This window comes from Pan paniscus, chromosome 15, assembly GCF_029289425.2.
Source record: "Pan paniscus chromosome 15, NHGRI_mPanPan1-v2.0_pri, whole genome shotgun sequence".
Classification (NCBI taxonomy): domain Eukaryota; kingdom Metazoa; phylum Chordata; class Mammalia; order Primates; family Hominidae; genus Pan; species Pan paniscus.
The window spans coordinates 23,335,504-23,361,816 of record NC_073264.2 but is presented as its reverse complement, the minus strand read 5'-3'; the positions used below and the strand labels follow the sequence as shown (position 1 = coordinate 23,361,816).

The window sequence follows — 26,313 nt, the reverse complement described above, 5'->3', positions numbered from 1 at the left end:
TTTTCTAATGAACATTCATGCTCGCAATGCCCAGTAAAACTCCAATTCCCTTACCTCTGCTTACAGAATCATCCTCACAATGGATTTATAGACCTATGAACTCCAGCTTTCTGAGGTTTTATATAGAATGTCAGAGCTGAAAACCTAAGATGAACTTTACACACACATCACGCTCCACCCCGCCCCAGCTCCCTGTTATCTGTGATTTGACTGACTCACATGCCCTTTTGTATCCTGTTCCGTCCGCTGAGACCATCAGAAAAAGTCTTCATTTCTGGAAATCCTAGAGTGCCCCCTAGTGGACTGAAACCATCAACAAAGACCACTTTGCACCAACTTAACTCCTCAGTAGTCACACACACCCCCATTCACTTCATGTTTCCTATGAAGGAAATGGAGGCGGTCAGAAAACAATATAGCTGCCTAGATTGAATGGGGATTAACAGTGAACCAATTACCACTTTTAAAATGCCACTTCATGGAAATTAATATCTTAAAATAATTTGACAATTCCCATCTTGCGCTATTTATTTGAATTCTCTGATTTTGTTTTAGAAAATCCAAAAAGATTTTTTGAAGTATTACCATAAGTGATTAATTTATTAGGTTTTAAGAGTATATAAAAGGTGATGAGACATTAGTTCATAATCTACTGAAGAGTACAAAACTACACATGTCTATAATAGAATCAAAGAGTGGGATCCTAAGCAGAATGTGAACTAAAAGCTATATGATCCCAGAGGTGAGAGAAATACTTAGGAAGGTTGGACAAGACCTTATAAAAAGGGTGGTCATTTCCCCCTTTCTCTCCTTTTTCATGAGGATAATAGAATAGAATATGGATAAACCTTTATGATGGCTTTTATGACTTTTTATTGGTTTAATATTATAAAGAATTCGTGAACATTTGAAATTATTAAAAGTAATACAACATACCAGGTAGACGAAAATCCTCTTTTGCTACCACTCCCAGTTCTGATTCTTTCATCACTCATTACCCTAATTCTCCCTTCATCTTATCAATTTGGAGTTGATACTTCCAAATGTTTTACTATAGCATTATATACATGTACTAAATACAAAAAATGTTGAAAATAAATAGTATTTCATTTATAATTTTAAAATTTAATACCAAATGATGCATCTCATGTATACCTTTTTGTAACTCACATTATAAATTCAATAATATATCTTGCAGAGCTTATTATATTAACACATGTGGGAACTTCTGCTACATTGCACCCTATTAGAGATATACTTCAGTTTATATAGTCCTCTCCCTATTGATGAAGACTTAAGATGATGTGTGATATAGTTTCGGTCTGTGTCCCTGCCCAAATCTCATGTTGAAATGTAATCCCCAATGTCACAGGTGAGTGATGACTACCTGGGCTGGTGGTGTGGGGATAAAATAATTTACCAAGACTGTTGTAGATAAAGAAAGGCAGATTTATTAAAGAAAGTATGAAAGTAGTTGCCAGGGAGCAATCAGCAGAAGAGGAGCTGATGGCAAGGAAACAAAGGCCTGCTGGAGATTTTATAGGATGTTTTTGGGTTGCCGAGTGCTGCATGCAGTACTGGTAATGCCAAGGTAGCAAGGAACTAACTTGTATTCTTCTGTCAACTGAGGTTTTTGATGATAGATAGAGGTGTTTGATGATAAGCAGGAAGTCTGTGAGTTATGTATGTTATTTGCTCAGGAGAGCTATAGGTCCTGAGCCATCAAGAAAGACCTGTAGCTTATCTGCTTCCTCTTTCTGTTTATACGTCCTGGACCATGAAAAAAAGGCAGACCTATAGCTTATTTGCTTTATCCCTTTGCTTTCCCCTGGTTCTGCCAGCCTGACTCCTTTTCCCTAATCAGGATTCCACGCCCAGTGCTGGAGGTAAGGCCTGGTAGGAGGTGATTGGGTCATGGGGATGGATTTCCCCCTTGCTGCTGTCCTGAGTTCTCCTGAGATCTGGTTGTTTAAAAGTGTGTAGTACCTTCCCTTTCTCTCTAGGTTCTGCTTGTGCCATGTAAGACGGCCTCTCCCTCTTTACCTTCCATCTTGAGTAAAAGTTCCCTGAGGCCTCCCCAGAAGCAGATGCTACTGTGCTTCCTGTATGGTCTGTGGAACTGTGAGCCACTTAAATCTCTTTTCTTTATAAATTATCTTGTCTCAGCATTTTTTATAACAGTGTGAGAATGGACTAATACATTGGTCTTTTGCAATGTAGAATATTTTATAAGCTATCTGTATTTGTAATTGCACATTTCTCCTTCCTCTAGAAAGAAACTCAATACAGGAAAATCTCCATCAAAGTTGTACATGATCATTGTGTGCACGAGAAGTTAGTAAAGCATTGCACAAAGAAAGGTTTCAACTGTCTTGTTTGTGAATGTAATATTTACTTGGAGAGTTGTTATGGACTGAGCTCTATCCAACCCAAAATTTACATATTGAAGCCCTTACCCCCAGTACCTCAGAATGTAATGGTGCTTGAAAATAGGCTCTTTAAAGAAATAATTAATGTAAAATGACGTCACATAAGTGGACTCTAATTCAATATGACTGCTCTTCTTATAAGAAAAGTAAATTTGGACACAGACATGCATACCCTCAGGGGCAAGACCGTGTAAGGACACAATGAAAAGGCAACATGATCTGCAAACTTCAGAAGAAATTAACCCTGCTGACAACTTGATCTTGGGCTTCTAGCCTGTGGAACTGTGAGATAATAAATTATGTTGTTTATGTCACCTAGTCTGTGATATTTTGTTATGCCAGCCTTAGAATATTAATATAAAGGTCAATTTTATTTTCCTATTATATAAGACATATCACAAAAAACAATTTGAAGTTATAAATACACATATAAACTATCTTCAACATTTTAACGTTCTGCCTTTTATTTTTATTTATTTATATTTTTGAGACAGGGTCTCACTCTGTTTCCCAGGCTGGAGGGCAGTGGTGCAATTATGGCTCACTGCAGCCTTGACCTCCCAGGCTTAAGCAATACTCCCTGCCTCAGCCTCCTATGTAACTGGGACCACAGACACGTGTCACCATGCCCAGCTGTTTTTTTTGTTTGTTTGTTTTTGTTTTTTTTTTTACTTTTTGTAGAGATGGGGTCTCATTCTGTTGCTCAGGCTGGTTTCAATCTCCTGGACTCAAGAGATTCTCTCGCTTCAGCCTCTCAAAGTGTTGGGATTACAGGCATAATCCACTGTGCCTGGCCACATTCTACTTTTACACCCATGTTTTGGCGCATTTGTGTGCTAAATAAAGGTATTCCCTTGTCTTAGATATTCCCGTAAAAAATTGTGTACAGAGATCCAATTATCCTGAGAACTTTGTTAACGTGCTTAAAAGATTGAAAATGTGTATTGTATATGCTATATATTTGGTATTAAATAATAGATTAGTGAAATTTTCTTCGTAAGTTACCTAACAAGCTTTAAAAGGTTTTAGTATGTACTGTATAGGGCAAAGTGCCTCTAAATGTTAAATAAGTTCTCTAGAATAACTGTTGAGCAAGGATTATAATTACATGACTTACAGATCTTCAGGACCTGCAGGAACAATGATCTAAATTTTGTTCATAATATCTGACTATCAGTTACCAAGTAAAAATAAATATATCACAGTGTTAGGATGTATAATTTACATTAAATCTTTTCGACAAAAGCCAGAGAATATTGGATATGTACTAGTTAAGTCTCAACTCTAAGGAGAGTCAATTGACTTAGTCAAGAAAGCAAATTCCAGGGTGGTCAGCTACTGTTGTTATTAATACGTAAAGCCACAACAGAGGAAACTACAGTTCAGCTACCCACAGCTTGAATAATACCCAAAGCTTTGCTAAATAGCATAGGGAATATTAGATGTTGGGTTTTTATTTGTAAAACTAATGATACAGTAGGTACCATAATGAATGATAGAAATTGGTTTTTAAATAAAGGTATTTAAGATACATGTTTCAACTGAAGTATTTTAGAGGCACACCTTACCCTTGAAAGACAGGATAGAAAAATCTAGAACAACTGTACCTTGCACGCTTAAGAATGATACCAAAGATTTAATCCCTGAAAGATTCTATGTCCAGTCAGTGGTGTGCACAGCTGAACGGATAAACAAATTGTGCTTTATTCATATAATAAGATACTACTCAGCAATAGCAATAATGAATGACTGATATACATGAGAAAATGGGGGAATCTAAAAAACACGATGAATGAAAGAAACCAGGCACAAAAGAGTAACTACTGTATGATTCCATTGATTTGAAGTCTACAATGGGTAAAGTAAATCTAAGGTGATAGAAATAAGAACATCTATTGCCTCCAGAAGGTGAGTTGACTAGAAAGGCACACATAAAACCTTCTGGGGTGACAGAAATATTCTGTCTACAGATAGTTTTGCAATTATCATTGTCTTCTTCCTCCATCTGAAGGAAATAGAAAATCAAAAAATAATGATGTATTGAGAGAGTTACATGCAAGAAAAATGACTTAGAATTACGATCTCCAGACACATCCTCATAGGTGAATTAATGCCTATTTGTGCAGCATGCTAAACCTTTTAAAACTGATTTCAATTTGTACCAATGGTATAATAACATTCTGTGTATAATGTGCACAAAAATTTTAATAGTAAAATTAATTTTATTAATATATTAACAATATTTCCAAATTCTTAATAAAATTATTGTAAAATTTTCTCATAATTATATAACAACAATGTAAATAAAACAATAAGCAAGTAAAACAAATCAATAGAGAAATAAAACAAGAAAACTACTTTGATATCTCAGGCAGGAGTGGGCGGGGAGATGGAAGATGCTCTCCAGGTGCTTGAAGTCCTTGGCGCATGTCTAAGTCGAGTCCAATCAGGAAAGAGAAACCATAGAATTTCAACAGAAAAAATTTAAGGATTAATAAACAGAGTATTAGAGTAACAAGAGAATGAATAATATGAAGAAAAGAAAACTCTGCTATTCCTATTCCTGCAGGAATAGCAGACATAAGTTGCAGCCTCTACTCTTAGGGCAGGGTAGGATAACCAGGGAAGAGGCCTGTAGCCCCACCCTCAGGGCTGAGACCCAGATCCTATTGAAAAGACACAGCTGTGGCTCACTGGATGAAAGGGAAGCCGCTGTGGTGCTGCACCAGCAGAACTTGCTAGAAATCCACCCTCTAGAACATGGCAGAAAATCATCCTCTAGGACACTGGGGAAAGCTGTTCACAGGGAGGTGTCTCACTGCAGGATCTCTTTCACAGAATCACCCTAAAATGGGGGGGTTCTGGAGGAAACTGCTGGGCACTGTGCACTGCAAGTGCCTCCCGTGGTGCAGGATCCTGATGAGTGAGCACATGGAAAGCAGAAAGCAAAACTTTTTCTTCCTGACTCTCTACTACAAAGCTTAACATTGTGTCAACTGGCAAAGAAAAATGGTCGAAGGTTCCAGATTCACCTTCACAGAAGAGGCAAGGAGTGAATTTGGAGCTGAGAGTCAATAAATCGATACCTTCAACTACTTCAAGCTTCCCTATGCAACACACACATTCTTCTACACACATTTGAAACATGTACAACAACAAAATAATTCTATTCCTCTATCTCCTTCAAGATACAGAACTCCATCTTGCAACTGAAGAACTTTTCATCCTTTCTCCAAAATGAGAAGATGCACAATCCCAAAAGTCACTGACTTCATCACTGATTATATTAATAATTCTTCAAATTCAGTGACAGTCCTTCCTAAGTTTTTTTTAAAAGCAGGATCTTGCTCTGGCATCCAGGCTAGAGGGCAGTGTCATGATCACAGCTCAGTGTAACTTTGAACTCCTGGGCCCACGCAATCCTCCTGAGTAGCTAGGACTACAGGTGGGCACCACCATGCCTGGCTAATTTTTTTAATTGTTTGTAGAGATGTGGTCTTGCTATGTTGCCCAGGCTGGTCTTGAAATCCTTGCCTCAAGTGATCCTCCTACCTAAACCTCCCACAGTGCTGAAATTACAGCTGTGAGCCACCTCACCCAGCCTGAAAATTCTGTTACCTTTACACTAAATTATAAAGTTTGTTTCCAACAGCTTGTATATCAGATAAAAATACGATGTAGGGAGAGAAGAAAATGTTTAGCATACATGCTGTTGTCTCCCAGTCAGGGCTCTAGCTTGGTCTTCAGTAAAGTGTTCCGCCTTTCAATTAGGGCAGCTGCTTCTCAGTGATGGAATATGTGGTAAGATCAGTTAATTTCATGAAAAGTCAGAATTCTTTCTGAAAAGTCAGAATGATTGATATCATTGATAAAATAACTCAGAATCTCCACTTTCTTAATATAATTCCTTATTTTGGAAAGTTTCTCCTACAAATCACGTACTCATATAAAAGCAACAAATTATTAATAGAAGGAAGGAAGATTACTTTGATTTTTCAGGCAGAGGTGAGGTAGGGGAGATGGGGAATGCTCTCCCAGCTGCTCAGGGTCCTTGGTATGGAATTTATTTTTCTTTAATATTCAGTTTGAGATCAGAATCAAAAGAAACGGGCAGTTCTTTCTCAAATCGATCTGCATGAAGTGCTCATGATACTATGATGAGTACCTTTGGGCAGTGTGGCTGAGCTGATGACAATGAGTCACTTGAAATTATTTGTCTTATCAGTGGTAGATGAGAATGTGGTCCAAAAACAAAAAAGAAGGAAGGGACTGAGGCAGGAACATTAAATGAGCATACATTTCTTTTTCATAATTTTATATATCTGACACTCCATTCACCTTCCTCACAGCATTCCAGAAATCGCTTAAACATATTTATCACATGTACTCATAACACTACATCCTAAAAAATACTGTTGATATCTTGGTTCACTATTTGGCTAAGGAGTGCCATTGGCCACAATTTACTTATTCGATCTATATTTTCAGGGTCCCTATGCACCTACCCTCTTAGACATTTATAGTGTGAGCTAAATGGCAGCTAAAGAGCTCTCTCCTTCTCCTTCTACTTTTCCTCCGAAGCACTGGTTATCCTCCGAGGCAGCAAGCAGACAAGGAGTATAAAAGCTTCTTATACAGTTCTTTCCATTCTAGACATAAGAAAGTCACATATTTATACTTTCCAGCAGCCGCCTGGAATCCAGTACCATTGTAACTCTTATCAGTATTTCTAGCAGAGCTTGGCATCGCAAAACTTACCACATGACAGATTATCAAAATGTTACTATATAAAAATCAATCTTTGGCCAGGTACAGTGGCTCATGCTTGTAATCCTAGTACTTTGGGGGGCTGAGGTTGCAGGATTGCTTGAGCTCAGGAGTTTGAAACCAGCCTGGGCAACATAGTGAGATCTTGTCTCCACTAAAAATAAAAATTTTAAAAAAAATTAGCCAGGCATGGTGGTGCACACCTGTAGTCTCAGCTACTCAGGAAGCTGACTGAGGTGGGAGAATTGCTTGAGCCTGGGGGCATGGGTCAAGGCTGCAGTGAGCTATGATCATGCCACTGCACTCCAGCCTAGGTGAAAGAGTAAAACCCTATCTCAAAAAAGAGAATCAATCTTTAATATTTCAATAGTGAAACCATGTAACAACAGAGTGAAAGCAACAAGTAAAAGTGTCAGTAGCTAGAAGAGATGAATGGAATTCCATAGACAAACTTACAATGTAGATTTGCATAATTAATATACCAATAGAATAGAAGCTATTTTTATAACTGAAAAAATCTTTGGAGAAACACTGATGAATTCTAAATCTTCATTCTCCTTGTGTGCTATTCCTAGTTGCCAGAACTCACATCACTGTGACAATTTTCTAAGTCCTTCATGATTCTAATGAAACTTTCACTGTTAGCTAACAATTTCTCATGATTCTTCCTAAATAGAGGTATGAGACAAAATATCCTGAAATCTGAATTGCGCAGTTAGAGCCAAAAAAATAAATTCTAAGAAAATATCCTGTGAATGACCAGCTCAAGGATGCAAACTTGCAAGGTAAGAACATGAGAAACTTATCTTGTGTTTTCTGCGTTAGTTGAGAGATTAAATGATAAACGAAAACCAAGGTTATCCTAGACCATATCAAAATTCCCATAGTCAACCACTTAATGCAGTCACGGTCAAGGAAAGGTCTTTGAGAACCTGATTGTTAGGTGATAAGAAGTATGTCTCCTCCATCATTCTAGAATACTATTTCCTATTATGCAGTTTCTTCAATTAACAAACAGCTTCTAAAACAAAGTTTATCTGACATGGGACATAGCAGGAATTGCAGAATTATATAGAAATGGCTGGATGTGCTCAGCTCTCTTTGCCTCACTCACCATGATAAAAATAAGAGATCTTTGAAAATGCCGCAGGAAGATACATTGAGTCTCTGAAAACTTCTCTAGCATAGGCAGTTTGTGTTCAGCTCCCCTGCAGACCCAGGCACTGTGGCACCCACAGCAGAGAAGTACTCAGCAGCATCACTCCAATGCACAGAGGGTCTCCTCAGGTTGAAGGAAGATTGACTCCTCTTAAATTCAGCCTCAAAGCCTTCAATGCCCTGAACAAGAGTGTCTCCTGAAAAGTACTTCAGGAGCAGCTGGAGGCCTTGGCCGGGGGACTGGACATGCCAGAAGAGAGAAGGTGTTGCCGTATCGGGGAACCTGCCCCGATAGTCACATAGGTTCTTTTCTATTTTCCCTAAGTTTTGGCTGGCTTGAGAAATAAAGGGACAGAGTACAAAAGAGAGAAATTTTAAAGCTGGGTGTCCGGGGGAGAAATCACATGTCAGTAGGTTCCGTGATGCCCCACAAGCCGCAAAACCACCAAGTTTTTATTAGTGATTTTCAAAAGGGAAGGGAGTGTATGAATAGGTGTGGGTCACAGAGATCACGTACTTCACAAGGTAATAGAACATCACAAGGCAAATGGAGGCAGGGCGAGATCACAGGACCACAGAAGCGGGGCGAAATTAAAATTGCTAATGAAGTTTTGGGCACCATTGTCATTGATAACATCTTATCAGGAGACAGGGTTTTGAGAGCAGCCAGTCTGACCAAAATTTATTAGGCGGGAATTTCCTCTTCCTAATAAATCTGGGAGTGCTATGGGAGACCGGGATTTATTTCACCCCTACAGTTTCTACTATAGAAGATGGCCACACCCAAGGGGGCCATCTATAGACCCACCCCCAGGCACGTATTCTCTTCCCCAGGGATGTTCCTTGCTGAGAAAAAGAATTCAGCCATATTTCTCCCATTTGCTTTTGAAAGAAGAGAAATATGGCTCTGTTCTGCCTGGCTCACTGGCAGTCAGAGTTTAAGGTTATCTCTCTTATTCCCTGAACATTGCTGTTATCCTGTTCTTTTTTCAAGGTGCCCAGATTTCATATTGTTTAAACACACATGCTCTACAATTTGTGCAGTTAACGCAATTATCACAGGGTCCTGAGGTGACATACATCTTCCTCAGCTGACAGGATTAAGAGATTAAAGTAAAGAGAGGCCTAGGAAATCACAGGGGTATTGATTGGGGAAGTGATAAGTGTCCATGAAATCTTTACAATTTATGTTTAGAGATTGCAGTAAAGACAGGCATAAGAAATTATAAAAGTATTAATTTGGGGAACTAATAAATGTCCATGAAATCTTCACAATCCACATTCTTCTGCCATGGCTTCAGTCGGTCCCTCCGTTTGGGGTCCCTGACTTCCCACAACATCGCCCCATAGGAATAGTTACATCTCAACTCCAGTGAGGCTCCTTCAGAGACAGTGATGTGGATGTCAGGCTGGGTCACTGACTGGGCTCTGGCAGTTCCTGGAAAAACAATGTACTATCAGTGAAAGCAGTGCAGAATCAGTATAAAAAGCAAGCATTTCTAGTCAGAACCTGTGGAACTAGAGACCATAAAGAAATTTTACTCACTCAGGACAAAATGTATCCCCAGCAGTGGGATGAGCACCAGGAGCATGGCTGAGCAACGGAAACACTGCAGGCTCTTTTCTGCAAGATCTCCAGAGAACAGGAAGGAAAGTGTCTGAAGAGACCAAGACCAAGAGGTGTGAGGAAGTTTCGCTGGAGAAACTCCTTGCTTATTTAAAACTACAAAAGCTGCAGAGATGAATCTGGCTGCTTTTAAAACTCTGATTCTTGTCACTTGTCTTTGTCTGGAAAGAACTCAACCAGCTGCAGGAAGAAGAAGCTGAGCAGTGGATTGATCTTCAACAGAAACAAAAGCTCCAGTGTGTGCAGCATCGCCCTCTGGAGGCCAAGTGCAGAACCAGTTTAGCAGAGAGAGCTCATTAGTGTGTTCTTCCTGTTTTCTGAGATGTATCAAAACTTCCACAAGACGTGTTTCTTCCTGACCAAATCTATGATGGTGTTTTAGTCCTAGAGTCCATTAGCAATAAGATTTCATGTAAAGATGGAGTAATACATCAAGAGGAATCGTTATTGAAAAGCATATCAGAATTTAGATATGAGTCCATGAGAGTTTGTGTTCAGACCAATTGCCCTGGACTGAGTTTTGGATGGTTCAGTGTTGCCACAGTGGTGATGGAGGATGGTAGAGATATTTCCCTTGGATGATGCTTGTGCAGCCATAGAGGAAAAGATTTCACATAAGGAGAGTAGTGCCTCCATGCAACTAATGACAAGGTGTAACTCATGATGGGAAGGCTTTGCCTCTAGGGGTAAAGAAAATAAAACTACAGAAACCTCTGGGTCTGAAGGAAATACAACCACACCAAGCGAGAAATAAAAGTTGAACTTTAAAAATAAAAACAAATAATAATAAATGTAGATGGTGCATGGGGAAAAAATAAAACTCTGAAAACACGAGAATGGAGAAAGTCATTGCTTTCTCTGTGGCTAATGGGACTCTTGACGAAGTCAGAATACTTCTTTCCTTTGATTTGAAAGCATAAGCCCAGTTCTCTCCTTGGGTTCTTGATTCACTTGTTCCTGTTGGAAAAGATTGTCTTGAATGAAGAAAATTGAGTAATGCTGTCATTTTGTAAAAGTGTAGCCTTTGAGTGTGAACTTCTAATCCTAATGCTATATGCTCATTTCCCTTCTCTTGAATATTTCTTCCTAAAGAATAGAAATAAAATGGAAATAGACTAAAATTCACAAGAGTAAAAAAAAATGAAGGTCATCTGGTGAGGAAAGAGTGACACATATTTCTAGGAGACAGAAAGTAGGTGGGATCATATTGAAGATTAAAGTCAGAGCAGAAAAAAAATTGGAAAATAAGCTATAAGGAGCAACTCCTTCTGAATTTCAGAATGGTGGTCATTTTAACTTTTCTCAAAGTTGTTGAGCATTTGCAAAGCCCAGTATGTTCAAAGTCAAAGGCCATAGGATTGTGTGATGTCTTGGAACATTGCCTTTTGCTCTGCACTGGAAGAATGTAAAGGAATTCTTCAATCCTCTATAGTAGTAGAAGCAACACCTCTTAGTTAAATAAGAATAAGATCATAAATAGAATATTCTCACTTAAGGGTGTTGGCAGCATTCTAAGAAATACATGATTTCCTGGAAGATTTAAGGGTCTCCAAACACAGCCCCAAATACCAAAATACATGTTTCATTTAAAAGAAGCAAAAAGTCAGAAATGAAAAAAATAGAGATAGAGAAAATTAAAAACTAATCAGCTCTGTTTTACGTACTAAAAAAAAATAGTGTTTGAATAGTCCTACTATGCCTTAACATACTCTTAAATCCAGATATAATTCAGAATACAAAAATTTTTAGACTTTAGGAAAAAAATAGTACTTGAATTATTTATAAAAACAAGCATGCATTCTCAATTCTTTTGCACCAAAGAAAGACCTTCATAAATTTGGAAAATAAGAAATGAAATATCAAAAAAATTTAAGACCTTAATTAAATGGTCTTATAATCTTGATGAGAAAAATTTGCAAATATAAAAAATGAATTAGATTAACTAAAAAGGGTAATACAACTAAAGAGGGTGGGAAAAGCACACATCAAATAGCCATTCTTGATGAATATTATGGAGAAGCACAAATTAATGCAGGACCACAGTAGAATAGGAGATAACTTTAAGATAACTACAGTCAATCTCTGCCATGGATTGTAAGTAAAAACTGAACGAAACACACATACACAAAAAAGAAACTACCTGTGGACTCTGAAATTACCCAAAAGCTAGCAGATTGCGTAGGGAAGTCAAAAATTGGAGAAGCAACCTGCACAAGGGTGAATTTCATATTTTTTCTGTTTCTTTCTCTTGGCTTTGCCCTGAGGGAGGGCCCAATGCACACAGCAATATGATAATGATGTAGGAAGTCAAAACTCTGCAAGAAACACAATTTTCTGCCTCTGTGGGTCAGGCTAGAAAAGGGAGACCCTAGGGAAGAGATGGAAAATAGTTTAAGTCTCAGGCTAATCCCAAGGCTCTACATACGTGAAATTGACTCAAACCAGAACAACAAATTTTAGGTTACTTAACTGATATTTGAACCACTATTCCAGTCTCAGACTACCCCCAAATGGCACCCATGCAGGACAAACTAAAACCAATGTAGCAGAGAGTTCAGGAACTGACCTGAGATTTGAGCCATGCAAACTGGTATCACTAATCCCTGAGCTACACACGACAGGTATAAACCCAAACCAACATTGCAAATGATTAGAGAACTGAACTGTGATCTTGAGCTACCAAATTCCACAAAAGGGGAGACACAACTAATAGTATGAACCAAACTAGGTTGATTTTCTGCTCAAATAAAAACATTAACATTCTTTAGATGATTGTTTTTTAAAGAAGAAGAAGGAAGAGGAGGAGAAAACAGAGTGTACACACATAATATTTGAAATGTTTAAGATGTACTTCAAAATTATTTGACAAAGGGCCAGAAAAATGAACTAATATTTAAGTAAAAGATCAACAAATTCAAATATCAAGATGACTAAGATGCTAAAACTCATAGAAAAAGATGTCATAGTAGCTCTTTTGATTATGTTCCACAAAGTAAAGAAAAAAATAGAAATTGAATGGAAAAATACAATATCAAAAATAAAAATCTTACAGTAAGGGCTCAGTAGCAAAATGATAGAGGAAAGCATATGCAAAATTGAAAATAGATCTATATAGATTATTTAATCCAACTAATTTTGACTTTGTCTTCCCCCAGGAGACATTTGGCAAATCTGGACACAATTTTGGCCGTCACAACTTGGGGTCTGTAGTGCTACAGGCATCTAGTGTGGAGAAGCCAGTGGTGTTGTTAAAAATTCTACAACACACAGGGCAGCCCCACACCCCAATAAAAAATTATAAGGACCAAAATGTCAGTAGTGCCAAGGTCAGGAAACACTGACAAACCTTAAAATCAATTTGAAAATTGAAAGAAAACAGGCAGAGCCCTGGAGACCTGTGGGAAAATATTCTAAAGTCTAAATTATATCTAACTGGAGTCCTAGAGGGAGAGAAGAAAGATATTGGGTCAGAAAACATATTTGAAGAAAGAATGGCCAAAAGCTTGCCAAATTCAGTGAAAGACATACATTTATCTTTTTTTTATTATTATACTTTAAGTTTTAGAGTACATGTGCACATTGTGCAGGTTAGCTACATATGTATACATGTGCCATGCTGGTGTGCTGCACCCACTAACTCGTCATCTACCATTAGGTATATCTCCCAATGCTATCCCTCCCCCCTCCCCCAACCCCACCACAGTTCCCAGAGTGTGATATTCCCCTTCCTGTGACCATGTGATCTCATTGTTCAGTTCCCACCTATGAGTGAGAATATGTGGTGTTTGGTTTTTTGTTCTTGTGATAGTTTACTGAGAATGATGATTTCCAATTTCATCCATGTCCCTACAAAGGACATGAACTCATCATTTTTTATGGCTGCATAGTATTCCATGGTGTATATGTGCCACATTTTCTTAATCCAGTCTATCATTGTTGGACATTTGGGTTGGTTGCAAGTCTTTGCTATTGTGAATAATGCCGCAATGAACATATGTGTGCATGTGTCTTTATAGCAGCATGATTTATAGTCCTTTGGATATATACCCAGTAATGGGATGGCGGGGTCAAATGGTATTTCTAGTTCTAGATCCCTGAGGAATCGCCACACTGACTTCCACAATGGTTGAACTAGTTTACAGTCCCACCAACAGTGTAAAAGTGTTCCCATTTCTCCACATCCTCTCCAGCACCTGTTGTTTCCTGACTTTTTAATGATTGCCATTCTAACTGGTGTGAGATGGTATCTCATTGTGGTTTTGATTTGCATTTCTCTGATGGCCAGTGATGATGAGCATTTTTTCATGTGTTTTTTGGCTGCATAAATATCTTCTTTTGAGAAGTGTCTGTTCATGTCCTTCGCCCACTTTTTGATGGGGTTGTTTGTTTTTTTCTTGTAAATTTGTTTGAGTTCATTATAGATTCTGGATATTAGCCCTTTGTCAGATGAGTAGGTTGTGAAAATTTTCTCCCATTTTGTAGGCTGCCCGTTCACTCTGATGGTAGTTTCTTTTGCTGTGCAGAAGCTCTTTAGTTTCATTAGATCCCATTTGTCAATTTTGGCTTTTGTTGCCATTGCTTTTGGTGTTTTAGACATGAAGTCCTTGCCCATGCCTATGTCCTGAATGGTACTGCCTAGGTTTTCTTCTAGGGTTTTTATGGTTTTAGGTCTAACGTTTAAGTCTTTAATCCATCTTGAATTGATTTTTGTATAAGGTGTAAGGAAGGGATCCAGTTTCAGCTTTCTACATATGGCTAGCCAGTTTTCCCAGCACCATTTATTAAATAGGGAATCCTTTCCCCATTGCTTGTTTTTCTCAGGTTTGTCAAAGATCAGATAGTTGTAGATATGGGGCATTATTTCTGAGGGCTCTGTTCTGTTCCATTGATCTATATCTCTGTTTTGGTACCAGTACCATGCTGTTTTGGTTACTGTAGCCTTGTAGTATAGTTTGAAGTCAGGTAGTGTGATGCCTCCAGCTTTGTTCTTTTGGCTTAGGATTGCCTTGGCGATGCAGGCTCTTTTTTGGTTCCATATGAACTTTAAAGTAGTTTTTTCCAATTCTGTGAAGAAAGTCATTGGTAGCTTGATGGGGATGGCATTGAATGTGTAAATTACCTTGGGCAGTATGGCCATTTTCATGATATTGATTCTTCCTACCCATGAGCATGGAATGTTCTTCCATTTGTTTGTATCCTCTTTTATTTCCTTGAGCAGTGGTTTGTAGTTCTCCTTGAAGAGGTCCTTCACATCCCTTGTAAGTTGGATTCCTAGGTATTTTATTCTCTTTGAAGCAATTGTGAATGGGAGTTCACTCATGATTTGGCTCTCTGTTTGTCTGTTATTCGTGTATAAGAATGGTTGTGATTTGATTTTTGTACATTGATTTTGTATCCTGAGACTTTGCTGAAGTTGCTTCTCAGCTTAAGGAGATTTTGGGCTGAGACAATGGGGTTTTCTAGATATACAATCATGTCGTCTGCAAATAGGGACAATTTGACTTCCTCTTTTCCTAATTGAATACCCTTTATTTCCTTCTCCTGCCTGATTGCCCTGGCCAGAACTTCCAACACTATGTTGAATAGGAGTGGTGAGAGAGGGCATCCCTGTCTTGTGCCAGTTTTCAAAGGGAATGCTTCCAGTTTTTGCCCATTCAGTATGATACTGGCTGTGGGTTTGTCATAGATAGCTCTTATTATTTTGAAATACGTCCCATCAATACCTAATTTATTGAGAGTTTTTAGCATGAAGGGTTGTTGAATTTTGTCAAAGGCTTTTTCTGCATCTATTGAGATAATCATGTGGTTTTTGTCTTTGGCTCTGTTTATAAGCTGGATTACATTTATTGATTTGCGTATATTGAACCAGCCTTGCATCCCAGGGATAAAGCCCACTTGATCATGGTGGATAAGCTTTTTGATGTGCTGCTGGATTCGGTTTGCCAGTATTTTATCGAGGATTTTTGCATCAATGTTCATCAAGGATATTGGTCTAAAATTCTCTTTTTTGGTTGTGTCTCTGCCCGGCTTTGGTATCAGAATGATGCTGGCCTCATAAAATGATTTAGGGAGGATTCCCCCTTTTTCTATTGATTGGAATAGTTTCAGAAGGAATGGTACCAGTTCCTCCTTGTACCTCTGGTAGAATTCGACTGTGAATCCATCTGGTCCTGGACTCCTTTTAGTTGGTAAACTATTGATTATTGCCACAATTTCAGCTCCTGTTATTGGTCTATTCAGAGATTCAACTTCTTCCTGGTTTAGTCTTGGGAGAGTGTATGTGTCGAGGAATGTATCCATTTCTTCTAGATTTTCTAGTTTATTTGCGTAGAGGTGTTTGTAGTATTCTCTGATGGTAGTTTGTATTTCTGTGGGATCGGTGGTGATATCCCCTTTATCATTTTTTATTGTGTCTATTTGATTCTTCTCTCGAAAGACATACATTTATCAATTCAAGCCCCAAACAAGGTAAAATCAAAGAGAACCACACCTAAACACATTATGATTAAACCACTGACAACAAAATATTGTATAATTTTTCATGTGTTTGTGTGTGTGTGTGTATGTGTGTACATAATTTATATATGAAGCAGCTAGAGAAAAACAATATATTACATCATTGAAGGACAATTACTTGAATGGCAATGGATTTCTATTAGAAAGCATGGAGGCCAAAAGACAATGAAATGGTATCTTTAAAGCGGGAGGGGTGGAAGGGTTGACACAGAATTACAGACCCAGTAAAAACTATCTTCCAGAAATAAAAGGCAAGTTAAAAATACGTTTTCAGGTAATGAACAAATGAAAAATATGTTTCCCAGCAAATCTGCTCTAGAAGAAATGCTAAAGGGAGTTTTTAAGTTTGAAGGGAATTTCAGTTATATCCCCTGGTATCAGAGAAAATCCAGATCTTCAGGAACAAAGGAAGGATACCAGAAATGATAAATAGCTGTTAAGTATAAAATAGTTCTTATTCTTCCCCTTAAATTTTATAAGTGCATATAATTGTTGAAAGCAAAAATTATAACATTGTATGGTGAAGTTTTCTATATATTGAGATTTTTTTTTAAAAAAAAATTGAGACAAGGATCTCGCTCTATTGCTTAAGCTGGAATGCAGTGGCATGATGGTAGCTAACTGCAGCCTCGAACTCCTGGGCTCAAGCTATCATAATGCTTCAACCTGCCGAGTAGTTGAGGCTACAGATGAGTGCCACCATACCCAGCTAATTTTTTTTATATTTCATAGAGATGGGGGTCTCACTTTGTTTCAGGCTGGTCTGAAACCCCTGAGTTCAAGCTATCCTCCCACCTCTGCCTCCCAAAGTGTTGGGATTACAAACATGAGCCACTGTGCCAGGCCTGGTGAAGTTTTCAATGTATGTGACTAATATATATGAACAACAATAACAAACTTCAGTGTTGGTAGATAAAGAGATGTTGTGTAAGATTTTGACATTTCACATAAGGAGGTACAGTATTTGCTCACATAAGACCCTGGATATTTAGGCATGTACATTGCCATCTTCAGAGGAACTACTCAAAAAGTACAGAGTTATAGCCAAAAAGTTCATAGATAAATTAAAATGTAAATTGAAAAGTATTTAAATAATCCAAAAGGAGTCAGAAAAAAAGAACAAAAAAAGGAACACGGGTGAAACACAATAATGAAGTATACTTAAATTCAACCTGATTGATATTTATATTCCATTTTAATTATCTAAACTTCACAATGCAAAAACAGAGATCAACAAAGTAGATAAAAAGAAAAGATGCTCTTTTATGCTACCTACAGGAAACACACTTTAAAGTCACAGACAGTTTAAAAATAAATAGATGAAAAAGATACAGCATACATCAATAACCATCAGAAACTTGGAATTGCTATTTAATATTATAAAACAGTCTTCAAGGTTGAGTTCTTGAGGCACAGAAAGTCTCAGCATCTCAGGAGGTTTGTGTTCAGCTCTCCTGCAGTCTCAAGCACTGTGTCACTCACAGCACAGAAGTACTCAGCCGCGTCGTTCACATGGGCTGAGGGTTTTGTCAGGTGGAAGGAGGTTTCACTCTTCTTAAATTCAGCCTCAAAACCGTTGATGCCTTTAACCAGGGTGGCCCCTGTTGTGTACTTCAGGAGAAGCTGGAGTCCTTGGTTGGGGTATTGCACATACCAGAAGAGATATGGTGGAACAGACGATGAGTAGTTGCACCTCAGCAGAACCAGGGCTCCTTCAGAGACAGAGACGTGGCTGTCAAGCTGGGTCGCCGACTGGGCTCTGGTTCCTCCTGCAACACCAATGCTGTGTAAGTAAAGGCAGCACAGACTTTGCTATGAAGAAAAGATGTCTCTATTCAGAAAAAAATACAACACGGTCATATTTACAAAAGGAAGAAAGGTAATGGAGTGTTACTAACCCAGGGTAAAAATCACCTCGAGCACTGGGACGAGCAGCAGGAGCATGGCTGAGCAGTGGCCACGCTGCAGGGCCCTGAGCAGAGCGGACAGAAGCCAAGGGCCCTGAGCCTCAGTAGCTAGGAGCAGCAGGCAGGTCAGGCTGGACAAGTCTCTGCCTTTGAAGCGTTTCAAAAACGGTTAAAGAAAGGCTTTCTCTTAAGGAGCCTGGATGCGTTCGGACCTCTTGTTCTCATCACAGCTCCCTATCTACACAGACACCAGTGAGCTACATCAGCCAGCTGCAGGGAGGAGGCTCAGTTGATGAGGATGGTCGGCAATGAGCACAGATGCCTCCTTAGTGCAACGTCGCCCCCTGAAGGCCACAGGCGAAACCACGGATCCAAGGAAGTGAACTGTTTGCTTCTCATTTGAGAAACGTGATATCAAAACCAACAGAAAGTGTTTCTTTCTTCCCAAATCTGTGATGATGTCACCTTCTGTAGAGTACATGGTTTTAATCCTAAATACATGAGAAATGAGAGTAATGTAAAAATAGAAGACTAATTTACTTTACTGAGCAATTAGTCACAGAAGACAACATTCTAGACTTTGGAATACCATTGAGACACTCTATATTATTTTGTAAAACCATTCATCAAGGAGAGGGGAGGTGATCAGTTGCCTCAGTCTGGGCTGAGCTTCATATGGCCCTGTGTTTCTGAATGTCAGCATTACGGTGGGTGAAAGAGATTATTCCTTATTTGATTCTTAAAAAAATAAACAAACTAGACCAGAGTCTCATACTTAAAATCAGCATGGATCACATGTCATTAATTAATTAATCAAAGCGAACTAATAAAGCAAAATTTTTTTTGTTAAGCAAAAATGTTAAAGAGGCCCCTTGGTTTCAGGTCAATAACTTCGATATTTGTAACTCTAGGAAAAAACAACTTAGGTACTTCATGTTTAAAAAGAATCCTGTTCCAATTGTCAAAGCTCCTATAGACTGATACATCATGCCAAATTATATCTCACACTAAAAAGAATATTAACAGAGGCCCATCTATGGAAAAACTTGAGTGGAATGATGAGTGTAAGAAAATATAACAAATAAATAATCCAGGGAAGAGTTCGGAAAATAAAAGTAAAATAAACCTGTGTTAACTCAGAAAATTGGGAGGAATGCAACCAGCAGACAAGAAATGAGAAGATCTTGTGGGAGGTATAGAAAATCCGGGAGAGATTGACAGTGACACTCAACAGAGCTAGGCAAGCAGTAGTACCCTGTGAGTGGGAGATAGGCTGTATTGAACTGGAGCGGTCGCCTCTGGCCTAAAAAGATGAAACTCTTGAATAAGAAGCCATCTTCATCCAACTTATTTTAGCATAGAGATCATTGGACCCTAAAACTTAAAAAACCAAATGAGGAGAGAAATATCAGGTGAAATGAGAACCTGGCCAACAAGGATTCTTTTCACAAGGTCAGAACAAAGTCCCTCCTTTCTGTGTACTCTGTTCACTCATGCCAGCCTGAAATCAGTTCTCCCTTGCACTTCTGATCTATTCCTTGATTCTGCCTATAGATTTTTTATGTGTAAGACAAAATCATATAGCCAGTTTGAACATTTAAATGTTACTAGGATGTGCTTCTGATTCAAAATTCCTAAGAAGCATATGTATTCTCCTCTTATCTTTCCAATATTCCCACTGAAATAAAATTTAGAAGTATAAAAAGAATGACTTGAATCCATAATGGTAAAAGTAATAATGAAAAGATGAAAGCTATCACAATTCCCATGAAATGAAAAGTAGATGTGAGCATACTGATGGATGAAACAGAGAAGGGGGAGAAGTCCAGCCCAGAATGAACTATGAGAAGATTGCAGTGGAAATGCAAGTGAAGGGAACCTACTGGGTGAGACCCTGGAGAGGTTCCGGGTTGAGAAAGAGAGTAGGTGATGGAGAGTGGGAAGAACAGAACACAAGAGAACATAGTGAAGGTCCACACATGGAATAGCTACACTAGCCTCCCTCCGTTCTCACCATCCTGCTTCTGTACTTGTGTGTGATAGGCATAGTAAGCCAACTTTTATTTGGGTATTTAATTTTCACAAGAGTTTAAATGAACCGCTGGGATTACTGCAGTTTTATTATGAGTGGTTGACAGAATTAGGCCATCTTCAATGATATTAGGTGCAAGGAACAAAGAGGAGCAACTTAATTACCACTTCCCTGTTCATTCATCCTAAAAAGAAGCCTGCCAAATCACATGATATGCCCACATACCCACACTACTGGCCAGGCACCCCATTCAAGAAGAAACCTTGAGGGGAACATGGGCACAGTGACATGAAGAGTCCATCCTGCTACCCAGTCCTCCATTGTTAAATACAAATTAATAACAAAATAGCATTAATCATGTATAAGTATAGATGGGATCTCTTTCTGTTGTTCTCTCTATACATGGAAGCCCAGAGTCATGAACTGTGAATCATCAGAGTCATTTCTACCTCAATACAAAGTGATGAACAGAATGTCATGTAATCATTCTCAAAAGGAAGTAAGATAACATAGTGGTTCCTTAGTCATTATTCTTAAAATATCTTGAGTTTTAGCTTTGAATAATATTTCCTTACCTTTATTTAGATGCTTTCTGTTAAGAAGTGCTTTAGCCTGAGGGAACATAGAGGACCGGTCAATAGGTGCAGGAAACCACCATGACACATGTATACATATGTAACAAACTGCATGTTCTGCACATGTATCGTGTTTTTTTTAGAAGAAATAAAGAAAAAAATAAAAATATATAAAAAATAAAATCACTACATGTGATTAGTGCAAAAAAAAAAGAAGAAGTGCTTTAACCTAACATTATTTCAACTCTTCAAGATCAGGAAAGCCAGCTATATAAACTCCTTCAAATGGAGAATGAAATTTAAATTCAGAATATAATTACAAAGTCTATTATTTCTTGAATGCTGCCCACATGCCAGGTGAGTTCCATGTTAATAGTGAACAATGCTTGTGCCCAGCCAAGATCCCCTTTCCCAGGACAGTGTCGCCATCCCCAGCTACTGTCATGGCTTTTTTCTTCCTGTAGTTCGGAGAGCAGGAGGAAATGGCATCCAGAGGCTTTTCCACTCCCGTAGTTCAGCGAGTGGGAGAGGGTGTTACAGCTCTTTTCACTCCCACAGTTCGGCGGATTCCAGATTCTTGCCCCACTGGCCAAGAGGAATGAGGTACGCAGACACCAAAGAGTGAGCAAGGCAGAGGAGAATTTTACTGAGTGACAGGAAACCTCTGGTAAGCAAGACGGGACCCAAAGTGTGTAGCCCTCTGTGAGGCTAAGGCCGAGTGTTTTTACGGGCTTAGAATGGGGGAGTGCATGCTGATTGGTCCATAGGTGGTCTTGGGAAAAGCACCATTTGATTGGTTAAAAGGCATCATCCAGAAGGAACCAATCAAGAGAGAGTGGGCAAGAGTGGGGATTCAAGTTCTCACTCTGGCTATGTACTCTATCCGGAACTGGCAGATCGGTTTTAAGGCTTTGAACTGTCCTTGGCTTGAAGGCCGGGTTTCACCGGGGATCTGTCCATGTCTGCGTAGGAATTTGTCTGTCTCCTGTCGCTATTACTGTTGGGAATGTTGGCTACTCTCAGCTCACAGTTGCCCCTTTCCCTAGAAAATCGACCTCTGCCAATGAGAGTCATCATTGTCCAGTAGAGTATACCTCTACCCCAAGAAACACCACAGCCAATGACGACTTTATTCTTACGTACAATAGGTCAGCATTCTGGCCCCCTTGCCTCAGTGTGGAAAGGATCAATCCTGTGATGCAATTCATGCTCCAGAGTTCCCATGAGGTCAGGGTGGATAAAGACTCCAGTAGCTGGCACGTTTATGCTTAGCCTTTTCCCATCTCAACCTGGTTTTCTCAATCAGTTATGGATAAAGAATTTCCAGTTCGGGCTCTGCTTCTAATGAACTTATCCCAAGACAATATTTCATCTCATTTAATCCTGAATCCAAACCTGAAATATATATAATAGTACAGCTTAATATAAACGGCCTGTTAGCAACATAATTGATATTCAAACGAGCATGGCAGCCCAGGGTCTTTCCAGAGTGCCAGGGTGCCTGAAGGCATATGATAAAAGTGGCACTAAAATTTAAGTATTTTTATTTCAGTACAACTTTCTGATCATCCTCACTGCCTTACAAATCTTACATGACTTGGAAAAATTTCTTAAATCTTCAGTTCTGTAAATTAACAGTTTGAAGCAACTGTTGATTGGCTTGCATCTTTCATCAGTAACTACGTGAACTAACTGAACAGAAATCTTGATTCTTCATTTCCAAAATTTTTCCACCTCCTGTACTACCTAAACAATGTCATGACTAACAGTCCACAAATTCGGTTTTACAATAAATGTCACTTTTCAAGCTTTTTCCTATAACTCAATGTACTAAATATTAAATGGCATTATTTTCATTAGGAAGTAAATATTTTTCGTGGACTTGGCATACATTGCAGGACAAATCTATAATGCCAGGTAGTCAGCGGAGGGAGGCATTTATATGCTGTTCAGCATTTCCATCTCTCCTGACGAAAATTTGCTGAAACATTCTCAATACCATATAGTCTTTGGTAATTGATTCACACAGGTCTTTGCTCATCATACTAAAACCCCTTAGTGTCTGGACCTCTTTTAGATACTTACCCAGAGATCCTTCTCAATGGATTTTAGATTGTTCCATGCTCCCATGCCCTGCCTGGAGATATGGCATGCTGTGGCTAGGTCTAATGCTCCCTATCATCTCCAAGCCACACTTAAGTACATAGGTATTAATATATTCTTTTACAAGGCTCAAGCCAGGAGTTTTGAGTTCAGTTCAGACTTTACCCCAAAATGGCAACATAGACCTTTTCTAATATTTAGTCACTGCAACTATCTAGACTTCTAGCTTTAACCAGGTCTTACCCTCTGACTCTAGTTCTTCCATCTATCCATGAAATATACCCTTATATAAATCAGGAGTAGTGCTGTGGCTGAGGCTGGAGATGAGGTGAGGTTTCTATAACTAAAAGAATTTTTGACCGGGCGTGGTGGCTCACACCTGTAATCCCAGCACTTTGGGAGGCTGAGGCGGGCAGATCACGAGGTCAAGAGATCGAGACCATCCTGGCTAACACGGTGAAACCACGTTTCTACTAAAAAAAAAATACAAAACATGAGCCGGGCATGGTGGCGGGCGCCTGTATTCCCAGCTACTCGGGAGGCTGGGGCAGGAGAATGGCGTGAACCTGGAAGGCGGAGCTTACAGTGAGCCCAGATCGCGCCACTGCACTCCAGCCTGGGCGACAGAGCCAGACTCCATCTCAAAAAAAAAAAAAAGAATTTTTGACTTGTAGAATTTTTGAAGTCATTTGTTTATGAGTTTTTCTCTGCTTTGCATTCCTGTTTTGCTGTTGCATCCCCAAATTAGTGACTTTCAAACACTTTGAGTAACTAAAGAAGGAAAGACGAAGGTGTCCTGGGAACTGTGAGAGAATATCTGTCATTGTGTGAAAATATTTTCTTGTTATGTAATTTAAAAACCATAAAACCAATCTCATAAAGAGGTGGCATAAAACTAGACTGAGCATCGGGATGTATATATTAAATATGTGTGCCTTTTTGTATAGCAATCATACCTCAATTTTTAAAAAAGGAGGGAGAAAGTAAACTTTTAGAAATTATGGATATGTTATGGCATAGTTTGTGCTGTATGTATGAAGTAAATACACATACCTTTTTGTTTATCAGTCAGACCTCAATTAAAAAAATATTTAAAACTATAGTGGAAAAACAGGACTAAAAAATATTTCAACCAGACCAAGATTTTTGTTTTTATTTTTTTCAGGGTTTCGATTATTTTCAGAATTATGAAAATACTTCCCTAATTAATTAATCCTCCATACTGGTTCTTATAATTTCCACTTGAACCTAGAGAGCAAGGGGAGCTTCACTACCCTGCAGTCTAAGCTCTACATCAGGCATTCCTGGGGCATGGCAGGTTTGGGTGCAGACTGCAGGTGTCTGGGGAGCACTGTGTGTTCACGGCACAGAGGTAGGTGGCTGAATCACTGGGCTGGGAGTCTCTGATGAGCAGAGAAACATACTGGCTGGCTTTATTGAGCTGTGCTGTAAACCTTCCATCTTCTTCGTCACCATTGGAGTATATGGACATTATCAACTCAGGGCTTTTCCCAGAATATTGTCTGTACCAGAAGAAGGACTGGGAACGTCGGTCACTGTAAGTGCAGTTGAGAGAGGCAATGGCTCCTTCTGGAACACTGAGGGGTCCAGAATTCTGCTCCACCTCCTTCTGTTGGCTCCAAACCCCTGTGAAAAAGACAGTGGTCAGACAGAGAAGACTGGCTGGGTAATAGATGCTTACTCCCCAGAATTTAAATCCTCTTTTCACTGGTGCCCCTACTTTCCCTTAGTTAGAAAAAAAAAATCATGCTTCTACCTATAGATCTAGAATAGACAATAACTCCAGATACTGTACATTATTTTCCTATATAAAGATGCCCCAAACTCACAGCTCAACTGAAGCCACAGGATCACTAGTAAAACTCTCAAGGATTTCATCATTCTTCTCTGCCCTGGTTCACTGAGGATTCAAATTTTAAACCCTTAAAAAAATGCACATAGAATGGATATTTCTACTTTAAAAATCATAAAAAGAATCTGCTTTACCAGTTCAAAAAAATGATGCTCTTTTTAACACCCCTAAATCAACACTAAGCCCCTTCCCTCATCCTTCCTCCTCCTCCTCCTCCTCCTCTCTCTCTCTCTGTCTCTCTCTCTCTGTCTCTCACACACACACACACACACACACACACGAGTACCTGAGAGCTGTCCTCAAGGTCCCTAAGAACACACTGCCATCTTGTGGAATCATGATAGTGATCAAACATGTACTCAAAATGTAGAGCCTTATTATGTAAACAAGTCACTTTAAAAATCTGACACATTAGTTAAAAATTTGAGAAGCAAATGCTCCAAGTTAATGTCTGTGGGGATGTTTATGTGTGTATGTGTATGACATCAAATGGCAATTGTTGTATGAGTAAGAGCAGTTGTTTCTAATAGACACTTTCGTACACTGAAATAACAGTCATGAAGTATTCTATTATAAAAATTTAGGTGAGATTCTTGCAATTCAAGGAGCATTTCACATTGCATAGCTCTTCTCCATGTCAGGCCACACATCCCTATACCATTCTGTTATCTCCAATTTTTAAAGAAGTTTCTTGTAATTCAAAATAATTCTTTCAAAACAGAATGACCTAAAATCTAGCTTAACAAGCATGGTTCTAGCTCACACCTTAGCAACATTTTTTAACAAGACCAGGGAATAGAGGGGCTTGGGAATAGCCATTGCATCTTGCACCAATGACACATGTATGTCAAAACAGTACTTACATGGGTTGGTATAATAGAGATAAACCTGCCTTCAGTACATAGCCTTTCTTTTTTTTTTTTTTCAGAGCAAGGGTGGAAGTTTATTTTAAAAGGCTTTAGAATAGGAAAGAAAGAAAGGTACACTTGGAAGAGAGCCAAGCCCGGCACTGAGGTAAAGCGCAGTGTTTAACCTTGACCCTAGGACTTTATAGACTTTCCCCCTTTCCCATGATCCTTCCCTTAGGGTGGGCTGCCTCTGTGTGCAGTACCCATCTTACCCTTGGGAAGTGAGTACACAAAGTATGTTTAGGAAGTAGTACATAGACTTTCAATGACATCTTGTGTGACTGTTTATTTTTCTAGTTTCTCTCATTGCCTTTCTTGTAAAAAGCTCATATCTTCAAATTAATTTCCAAAAGTTATAAATTTGGTGTCTCTTTCTGCCTTTCCATCTCAACCTAAACAGAAAATCAGATCTATGAAG

At 38.9% G+C, this 26,313-nt stretch overlaps 3 gene segments (V, D, J or C); all 3 read right to left on the bottom strand.

The window, feature by feature from the left end:
• Positions 1–8,375: 8,375 nt before the first annotated feature.
• LOC129393874 (T cell receptor alpha variable 8-3-like) lies at positions 8,376–10,122 on the bottom strand. The segment is given in 3 exon segments: positions 8,376–8,637; positions 9,693–9,792; positions 9,901–10,122. Coding segments are annotated over 3 exon segments (408 nt in total).
• Positions 10,123–17,439: 7,317 nt separating this feature from the next.
• Positions 17,440–18,588, bottom strand: LOC117975766 (T cell receptor alpha variable 8-4-like). The segment is given in 2 exon segments: positions 17,440–18,266; positions 18,396–18,588. Coding segments are annotated over 2 exon segments (393 nt in total).
• A 5,795-nt stretch (positions 18,589–24,383) lies between these two features.
• Positions 24,384–25,016, bottom strand: LOC129393873 (T cell receptor alpha variable 12-2-like). The segment is given in 2 exon segments: positions 24,384–24,761; positions 24,965–25,016. Coding segments are annotated over 2 exon segments (405 nt in total).
• Positions 25,017–26,313: the final 1,297 nt, after the last annotated feature.